Source organism: Leiobunum rupestre, chromosome 3 (genome assembly GCF_980474605.1).
Source record: "Leiobunum rupestre chromosome 3, qqLeiRupe1.1.hap1, whole genome shotgun sequence".
In the NCBI taxonomy this organism is placed as follows: domain Eukaryota; kingdom Metazoa; phylum Arthropoda; class Arachnida; order Opiliones; family Sclerosomatidae; genus Leiobunum; species Leiobunum rupestre.
Window position 1 is genome coordinate 17,150,833 of NC_143386.1, and position 10,022 is coordinate 17,160,854.

Consider the following 10,022-nt stretch of genomic DNA (forward strand, 5'->3'; position numbering starts at 1 on the left):
GAGGGAGTAGGAAGTGACGAGTTTCCGGTTTCAAAACTTTCAATTTCATAAACTCTGCGGCAGACTATTATTCTATTGTTCTGTATAATCTTTATGGTTAGTATGTTACTTATGGTTATAGGTCTTTGGAACTTAGTTATTTTAGAAAAAATTTACTTCACCAAATTATTGCAAACCTCCTTTCTCATGACACCCCATTATTAGGAATTATTGTGTTTAATTTTAGTTGGTCATATTTACCGTTTTAAATTATACACTTGGACGGTCGTCCAAGTGTATATATATAGCTAATAAGATTTTTAACATTAGATCGAGTCCTTCACGCTATGAGAGAAAATTAAAATTTTGGGGGCGAGATTTTGGAGAGTAAAGAGCTCTGTGACGTCACTTAACGTTAAATTATTTAGCCAGGGCTAGAGAAAAAACGGTTGGTCCGTTAAGGTTCAAATTTTAAACCAACTTTCTTTATTGAATTGTCTAAGGATATTTTTAATTTTATTAATTTTAAATGAATTTAAGATATTTTAAATTAATTTTAAAGAAAATTATTGTGTATTATTAGAACCAGATGGTGATAGCGCTACTATGTCCAAAAATTATCACTATTGAACAGACCTCTTATTTTACGGTGTCTTTGCGCCATCGCGAAAAAGAAAATGGCCGTTATTGATGCACAAGCTCGTATTCAGTTAAGCCTTGGTCAAATGTAAAGTTATGGTAAAAGAAATAATCACCACTAGCGAGATAGGCTAGCGCGGCCGAAGGGTTACGATCGTTGTTTGTGAAATCTTCAACCTACGTATTAAATGTTCGAGCCTCGTCATGTTAAGAAAAATATATGAATAATATAGTGTAATTTATAATATTGAATTATTATAATTGTTGAATTTAAAACTAACAGTTGTAATCTTAAATTTAATATAATCAATATATTAATAATAATATATTTTCAGTTTATCTTCCCAAATTTTTTTAAATTTAAATAAAAATTATTTTTTCTTCTAAAATTTCTAAATTTAAATAAAAATTATTTTTAGTCTAAAATTTCTAAATTTAAATAAAAATTATTTTTTCTTCTAAGATTTCTAAATTTAAATAAAAATTATTTTTAGTCTAAAATTTATAAATTTAAATAAAAATTATTTTTTCTTCTAAAATTTCTAAATTTAAGCTAAAAATTATTTTTCTTATTAATTTTTAGTTACAATATTATTATAGCAAGTAGCGTAGCGAAGCGCGTCGTCGTTGCGCAGTTTATTTGCCTCTTCCCTTAAGTGATAATGTGAAAATGATACCAAAGAATTTACCTACTGACCATGAATTAACTATTTTGGTGAATGGTTTGCCTACAAAACAAAAATCAGTATGGAAATCCTTGGTGAACAGCAGTTAGTAAGAAATGCTTTGCTCAAGTTACAAGAAATTAACCCGCTGTATAGAGATATAAATGTGTGTGACATTAATGAGGAATTCCTTTATGGAAGTACAACTGATAATGATATAAAAATTATCTCTAATGATAATGCCTTACTTCGAAGAATATCTTTATCTGAACAGAAAGAACTGTGTGGCCACTACTCTATACACCCAGTAAATTGCAAAAATCCTAAGGATATTTTGGATGTATTTCAAGTGAAAAAAGTTGTAGGAAGTGGTTTAAGTATTTGGTATAAAAACTTCGATTTAATGTGCTTTCCCGATCTTTTCCCAAGTGGTGATTATGGGAAATATTCTGAACGACCATTTTCTCAGTTGTCTGAAGCTGAATTCCGTCTCCAAAGAATATTAAATAAAGATAGGAGATTTTCGAAGAATGAGCAATTCCTTTTTCACCTTCTTTATGACAGAGAAATCAAAGGTCTGTCCAGCAGCATTCACCATATGTTACGTATGAGTGGGAACAAGAATCTTTCCGTAGATATGTTGGTTAATCAAATGGAAAGTAATGACAAGGAATTAGAAGCTTATTTGTCAGCGTATAAGCAAAATGTGCGGGGAACCCAAGAATATTGGTTTAAGCGTTGTGGTGAAGTTAAATCAATGTGTTTTTATTATGGTCCCCCTACGTGGTTTATTACTCTTAACCCGGCAGAATATGATTGGCAAGAATTGCTCGATCATATAAAATCATTTTATCCATCAACTGAATTAGCTTCAAACATTAGGGTTGGTGAACTGTGCAATAATTATCCGGTGGCCGTTACAAAACATTTTCATAACCGATTTAAAGCTGTCTGGCCAGATCTTATTATGGATAAAAAAAAAATACCTATTTTGGGAGAAGTGGCTCATTTTTTTTGGAGAGTGGAATATCAGAGCCGTGGTGCACCTCATATCCATTTTATTTTGTGGATAAAAGATGCACTGGAAATTGGCAAGTCATCAGATGACGATGTTTTAATCTTTGTACAAAAACATATCACGTGTGCGTTAGGCGACAAGACTAAAAATTCCTACTTTGTACGATTTAGAATCGAAGTACCAATGGCACAAGTGTAATCCAACTTGTTTGAGAAAAAATAAATTGGGAGATACCTTTATTACACTTTGCCGTTTCAAATTTCCAAGATAAGTTATAAGTATAGCTAAACTGAATAAAGTTGATTCTACTGTAAGACACCATGTCTCTGGAAAATATTCGAAAAAGCTTTATTCACTACCTAGGACGGAGGTTGAAATGCAAATTAATGACTACAATCCTGTGTTGCTTTTGGCTTTCAAAGGCAATATGGACATTCAGTTTGTAGCTAATGAAAAGATGGCCATTGAACGTTATATAACTTCTTATATTACTAAGAAAGAAAAATCAGATAAAGAAAATTTATGGAATGAATTATCCAACCAAGATCTTCGTGGTCGTCTTTGGGCGTTAGGTTTAAAAGCTATTTCGCATAGAGAATATGGAAGCTACGACGCAGCCGATCGTTTAACCCATCAGCATTTGTATAGGAACTCTGATTCGTTTGTATTTATCAATACTACCACAAAAGAGCATCGAAAACGCTTGTTAAAGTGACACAAAGATTTGCAAATTCTTAAAGAGAATGATCCCGAAAGCACCGATATATTTATAAAACAACTGGTTGATGATATTTATCCTAATCGTCCGGATAGTCGTCAAGACACATGTTTGTATGACTGGTCGAGGTTCTACTATCGTGTTCCAATAAAGCCTACCACAAAACGACCGGCAGATGTACTTGAATTGAAAAACAATAATGGTTTTGTTAAAATTGGGGTAAAACCTTTTTTAATTCAGCACCCACACCATGATCCATACAAATCTGAAACAGAGGCTGAGAAAATTTACCATAGTATGTTAATGCTATTCTTACCTTGGAGGGAAGAAACTTCTTTATTAAGTAATAACTAATTATACATCTTTTAAAGACTCTTTTGAAGCTCATTTGCCAAAGTTGAAAGACACGATGAAGTATCATGAAAAGTTAAGTGCTTTACTAAAAGCTGAAAAATCTTTGGAAAAAGCGTTAGCTAAAAATACACCATATGTTGCTGAAAATAAATTTATGGAAGATGCTACCGATAACCCTATTGAAGGCAGATAAGTGATAGAAGCCGAAAATACAATGGAAGACATTAAAGCAGCTCTTAATGAAAATTTGATATTAACTCCCGAAAGTCTAGTCAGTGAGCTTATAGCTTTGGAAGAAGATCAAAGAGTTTTACTTTAGAATGTATCGGCACACTTCTGCAGTGCAAATCCTTCTGATGAAGGTTATGTGTTTGTAAGTGGATACGGTGGCACTGGAAAAAGTTATTTGCCGTCATTTTAAAAACAATTTAGCTGTAGCTTTAACCGGGTTGGCTGCGTGTAATATAGAAGGTGTAACTCTGCACAGATTATTAATGTTACCCGTGCAACGAGGGAAAATAGCGAAATATCATAAGTTGGGTTCTGAAAGTTTGCAAGTAATGCGAAACACATTCAGCCTTGTGAAATTGTTAATAATTGATGAAATATCAATGGTCTCTTCGACTTTGTTGAGCTATATTCATTTGAGACTTTGTGAAGTTACGGGCGAAAGAGAAACTATTTGGTGGTATTTCAGTCTTAGCTTTAGGGGATTTGTTACAATTACAGCCTGTCAAGGGTGAACCAGTTTTTTCTACGCTAAATCACCAAGAGGCGAGAAAACTTATTGGCGCGGTTGGCGAATTTAATTTATTCAAACAATATTTTAAGTTTGATGAATTGACAATTAACAAGCGACAAAAAAGTGACCACGCTTATGGAGAAATGCTTACTAGAATACGCGTCGGTGAAGTTACAGAACCAAATGTCAAAGTGTTGAACACGCGTTTAATTCCCAAAGCAAGTAATGTGGAAAATATTGCAAACTATTATGATAAGTTATGCCAAGAAAGAAAAAGACCGGTTTGTTTGTTACCAACCAATAAAATGTTCGAAGCTATTAACAACATAATGCTTCAAAAATGTAACAATCCTATTTTGGAAATACTGAGTGTCGATAAAGTCCATGGACACCAAGAAATGCAAAAACACGTTAAAGATCAGTTAAAGAAATTGGAGAAAAATGTTTCTGCTACAGCAGCTGGTTTGGAGTTTAGACTTTTCCTTTGTATTGATGCTCGAATAATGTTAAGAAGAAATCTAAATATAGGGAAAGGTCATGTTAATCGAACCATGGGTACGGTGAAAAGCTTTATGGAGAACGCAGATGGCGTTATTTCAGAGTTGATGGTTTTGTTCGATGGCCATGCTGTTTAAGGGAAAATTGAAAGAGTTAAGGTGAAGTTTGAAATTGTCACAAACCTTTTTTGTGCAAAGATTTCAATTTCCTGTGATTTTAGCGTATGGAGTTACTTTACATAAGAGTCAAGGTATGAGCACAGATTGTGCTATGATAAACATAGGAACAAGTGTTTTCCAAAGTGGAATGGCTTATGTTGCTCTTTCTAGAATTACATCGTTAGATGATCTTCATTTACTTGATTTGGACCCTTCCAAAATATACGCCGACTGGAAAGCTATAACAGAATATAGTCGACTAAGAAATGAATTTAGGAAAGATTTGCCACAAATTTAGTTGATACATAGGAAGAAAAAACCATAATGTTCCAGCATGTACAGCTGTTTCAGCTGAAATAATCAACGAAACTGATAAGTGTAGTGAAGTTGGAGTACGTTATAAACCTTTTATTTCCAAGCCTTCGATATGTAAGAATCCTTTAAGTATTCAGAATGAAACATTGCCTATTACAGTGAAAGGCTTTCTAAATAATGATAATTCGTGCTACGCTATATGCATTTTACAAGCTTTGTTTCACGTTCCTGAGTTTGTAAGAAATATTCAAGAAAAAGTCACATCTCCGGGGCCAACAGCTTGAACATTGAAATATTTATTATTTGGGCGATCAGATACTAACATTCCTCATTTGCAAACTATTAATGTTAGAAGAACGCTTGACAATCGATTTCATGGCATCAACCAAGAGGATCCTGTGGAATTTTTAGTTGATCTTCTACAAAATCTTAAAAATGGAAACGTCCTCATTGATAATTTATTTTTACGTGGCATTCAAGAGATGTTGTTCTGAACCACATCCCCGAAGATGTATACATCGTAAATGTACTTGCCGACAGATCCAATTTAACTTTTCACGATTTTTTTGGCCATTGGGAATTGTTTGTGATAAAATGCGTTCATTGTCAAAATGAATCGATAGAACGCAGTGGCGTCGCTAGGGTGTTTTAGGCGGCGCTGGAGCCACCTGAAAAATTTTTGAAGCGCCACCGAAAATTTCCGAAAAGCGCCTCCTAAAATTCAGAATTTTTCCAATTCACTTGGCGAAAAGTTTCTTCAAACTTAAAATGGGAATCGAAATTTTTCCTAGTCGGCCTCAATTCTTCAACTTTACAAACCGTTTTGGGAGCCCCCCCCCTCCCCCATATCACTCAATGAGACGCCCTGACCAGTGCTCATGGCTTAAGCGCCACCAGTTTTGAAATCCTGGTGACGCCACTGATAGAACGTCGCTCGATTATACATTTTTCTAGTAAGTACCATTTCTAAAATTTTGAGAGGTTTTCTCATGGAGGTACTGAACGGTTTAAAATTCACACTCCAATTAAAGGATTCGTTGCTGACCAAATAAAAATTAATAGTATAAGTTTTAAAACCAAAGCTGGCGTAGTTCATTTGGGATATGATTGCGACGGTGGTCATTATATTGTTGCTTTAAAGAACCCAGGGACTGGATCTGGATGGACATTGTGCGACGACTAAAAATAACTCAAAGAAAATGTTTTTTTTGTAATTTAATTGACGTGCATTGTTTACTTTTAGAAAAAGTTAAATTTTTTTTAAGAAAAACAATTTTCTTTTAGTTTGGGAAATCAATCACAATACAATTCTATGTATGGATAAAAGGTTATATTTACTAATGAAGGTTTAAGACATTAATTATATGCTTTTGTTTTATTAATACGGTAGAACGGGTTGCAATGTAAAATATCAAGTTTAAGCATGTGTTTCCAAAGATTATTAAAACTCAATGAACGTCCCAACACCAACGTACAAAAATGTCCTATTAGCATTACAGTTTTCGGGCTATAGGCGAAACGACAATCTGTAAGCGACAATTTCTTAACGGGAATGAAATTGGTATTCTAAGAAGTGTCTCGTTACGGCAGTGTTATGAGAGAGAGGCTAACGACAGAAATTTTTAGTCACGTGCTTCCGCTCTTGCTAGAGCCAATAGCGATTTATCGTTTTATCAGTTGTTTCGTTCATCCTTCATAGCAGCAGACGGTAGTAATGTTTTATTCTACAGAGGTTAGGCTTAAGCTGTAAGCCTTGGTTTCCACTAGCGCGCGTGACGACGCGTTTCTCGGCTTTGACACAAACATAACGTTTGTAAAGAAAAATACATTTTGACGTGCGCTAGTGTAAACCAAGCTTTAGACGTAGAAAAAGAAGAAAAAGTGTTCATTGTGAACAATAAACGTACAAAAAATTCCTAGTTGAGTATTTGGTAAATATTTTCATCTTACTTCACCAAAATTCATTGGAACCGATGCTTTCAAAAACATAATCAAATGGTAAAAGTAACTGTTTGTTGTTATTACACCCGAGGGGAATAATTTATTCGTGTTATAATTTACTTGACTATGGTATTTTTAGATATATTAATCTAAGTAAGTTAATAATAGTTTTTAATATTCACTGGTATTGCCAGTGTATTGGTTTCTGATAAACTCTCACCAAGCCTATCACAATGAGTATACGTGAGTTCTTTTTTACCGTAAATAAACGCTTAAATCTATACTCATCTTACTCAAATGCTTGAGCTCGAAATCGTATTACTTTTTGAAGTTATAAATCACGATTATTTTTAATTTCCTGTGCTAAATCTCAAATTTCATGTCTCGAAAATAACGCCACCTTTATAAAAAAATTGTCGCCCGTGGCTCTAACTACAACTTTTTTTTGTCGTTAGAATTAACGACAATTTTAGGTTTCTTCTGACGACAATTTTCTTAACGAGAGCCTTAGAATTGCATTTTTTCTCGCTAGCGACAATTTTCAAAGATAACGAGGATTTTCTCCCGTTAACTTCCTTACCGATAATATCAGACTAACCCCTTTGTTGTAATAACAAAACAATAATATCACACGATTAAATCCAGACGTTTTCGAACGGTTCACGTTTATACATTTTCATAGTAATATTTTAATATATTATTAGTTGTATTTGGTTCAGAGATAAAACAACAACAATACTAAACCCATTTTTTAAAGTTGATAACACTGGCCTAAAATAAGGAAAACCGCGGTTCTTTGAAAAATATCCGTCTGTGGTTGCCAGAGGATTTTAAATATAACGACACTGACAAATACAGTGTATAACAATGTTCACCCCAAAAACTTAAGAAATTGCTTGGCAGAACCCAGTTTTTATTTGACCAAACAGCACTTAAATAAGATCGGATAGCCACTTATTTCGGTGAGTAAGTAATTTCTTGCAATAGTCCTACTCTGTAAGGCAAGGCAAAACGTTTTTTTTAGATAGTTGTTAAATTAGATTAGTTTTTCTTGACTGGCGATTCAAACAGTGTTCCAACCAGCCTTTTCGAAAGCTGTCACTCCCATTTTCTCGATTTAGCGAGAAAAAAAACGCATCTCGCCCCTAGGTTGAAATATTATTAAAAATGTATAGAATGACCTAAATTTAAGTGGACTAAAATAACTTATGTAATTTTATAAAGTGTAACTCACGTCGTCAGTTTGACAGACTCGGTAACAATTGCAAGTACAAGTACGCGCTTCGCAAACATTTTGCCTTATTTGAAACCTACTTTTTTCTTATACAACATTCTTTTGTGAAATTGTAGAATTGTTTTCCCGAATCTTACCAATATTTCAATTTATTTCAGAGCTTATTTCTCATATATTCTTAATCAATTATTTTTGCCATTTCGGCTTATAACATAAAAACTTTCTTGCTTAACAATGTTATAGAATCTCAAATCGAAAATTTACCACCAAAGAAAAATGGATTTATTTGGTAGCTTTACTGAATTACCATTGGGACCGATAGCATTAACTTTGTTCGCGGGGTTGTTTCTGTACATTTGTGCCAAGAACTATATGCTGTTGCAGTATTTGAAGAGGCGTGGAATACCGGGTCCTAAGCCAACCATGTTTGTTGGACATTCACTGGAAATATTTACAAATGGTCGAATGCCTCACGAAACGATCGCAAGTTGGATTAAGGAATACGGCAATGTCTTTGGAATATTTTTCGGTCCGCAACCCTTACTGGTTATAAACGACCCTGACATTCTGAAGGACATAATGATTCGACACTTTAATAATTTTGCCAATCGTACACATATCATCATAAACATTGGCCCACTGTCTGACAGTATTATTCTAGCAACGGGCTAGAACGCCTGCTTTCAGTAGCAGCAAAATTAAACTATTGGCAAAAGCAATGAATGAACAAACGGATGTGTTGGTGCAAGTGCTCCAAAAATCTGTTGAACAGGACGTAAATGTAGTTGAGTTGTTTGAAGCTTTGACCGTGGATATCCTTGGAGAATGCTCTTTGGCCGTCAGTGTCAATTGTCCGATGAACTCTAGCAACGAAGTGTTGATGTCTCTCAGAAATTTCTTTAAAATGGGTGGAAATCCTCTAGTTAATTTTCCTCAACAATTATCTACCAGCCGGAAAGGTAACTGATATAATCGTAAGTAACGTAAAAGACTTAATTGAGATGCGCAGAAAAGACAGCACTAAAGGCAGAATGGATCTACTTCAACTTCTGCTTGATGCCGAAGAAAAAGACAATGACCAGAAGAAGACTCTAACGGACAGAGAGATAATTGGTAACGTGTTCGTCTTTCTAATGGCCGGGCTTGAAACCACTGCCAATACTTTGGGATTCATTCTGTACCTCTTAGCAATGCACCCGGATATACAAGACAAACTCTATCAAAGTATTATGCATAAGTTAAAAGATGTGGAAAGTCCTACCTATGAAGAGGTGTTTGAGCTGACGTACCTAGATCAAGTTTTGAAAGAAACATTGCAACGCTAATTTCTAGATGACGATTAAACGTGTCTATTGGTTTCTCTAGCGTTAGCAAAGTAGGAGGAATCTCGTGAGAAACAACCTTAACGTTAAGTAACCGGGTTCAAGAACCCCTGTAGCAAATCGGAGTCGGGCCGACGTCGGCGGGAGACGCAATTCGCGGAGTCGGGCGGACGTTGGCCCACTGCACTATTTAGGGTCGAAATGTCCTACTTGATTTAGGGTCGGCCCGACGTCGTATGTTCGACTTCTGCCGACTTTAAATGTTCGTCGTATCAAGGTCGTATGTACTCCGAAACATCGGTGGGGCTGTATGGCAAAGTAGGGTCGGGCCGACGTCGACGATCAAGATAAATACCCAAAATTACCGACGTCATCCCGACTAAGAATGTACTGTATAATTACGTCGAAACGACGTCGGGCCGACTTCCTTTTTGATATT

The 10,022-nt window shown here is 34.9% G+C and overlaps 1 protein-coding gene across 1 annotated transcript; it reads left to right on the top strand.

Annotated features, from left to right (window-relative positions):
• Nucleotides 1–8,537: 8,537 nt before the first annotated feature.
• Nucleotides 8,538–9,586, top strand: LOC149949706 (cytochrome P450 3A14-like). Its single transcript, XM_090169459.1, has 3 exons — nt 8,538–8,910; nt 8,978–9,220; nt 9,276–9,586. Exons 1-3 carry the CDS (start codon nt 8,538–8,540, stop codon nt 9,584–9,586), a joined length of 927 nt encoding a protein of 308 aa, XP_090025585.1.
• The last annotated feature ends 436 nt before the right edge of the window (nt 9,587–10,022 follow it).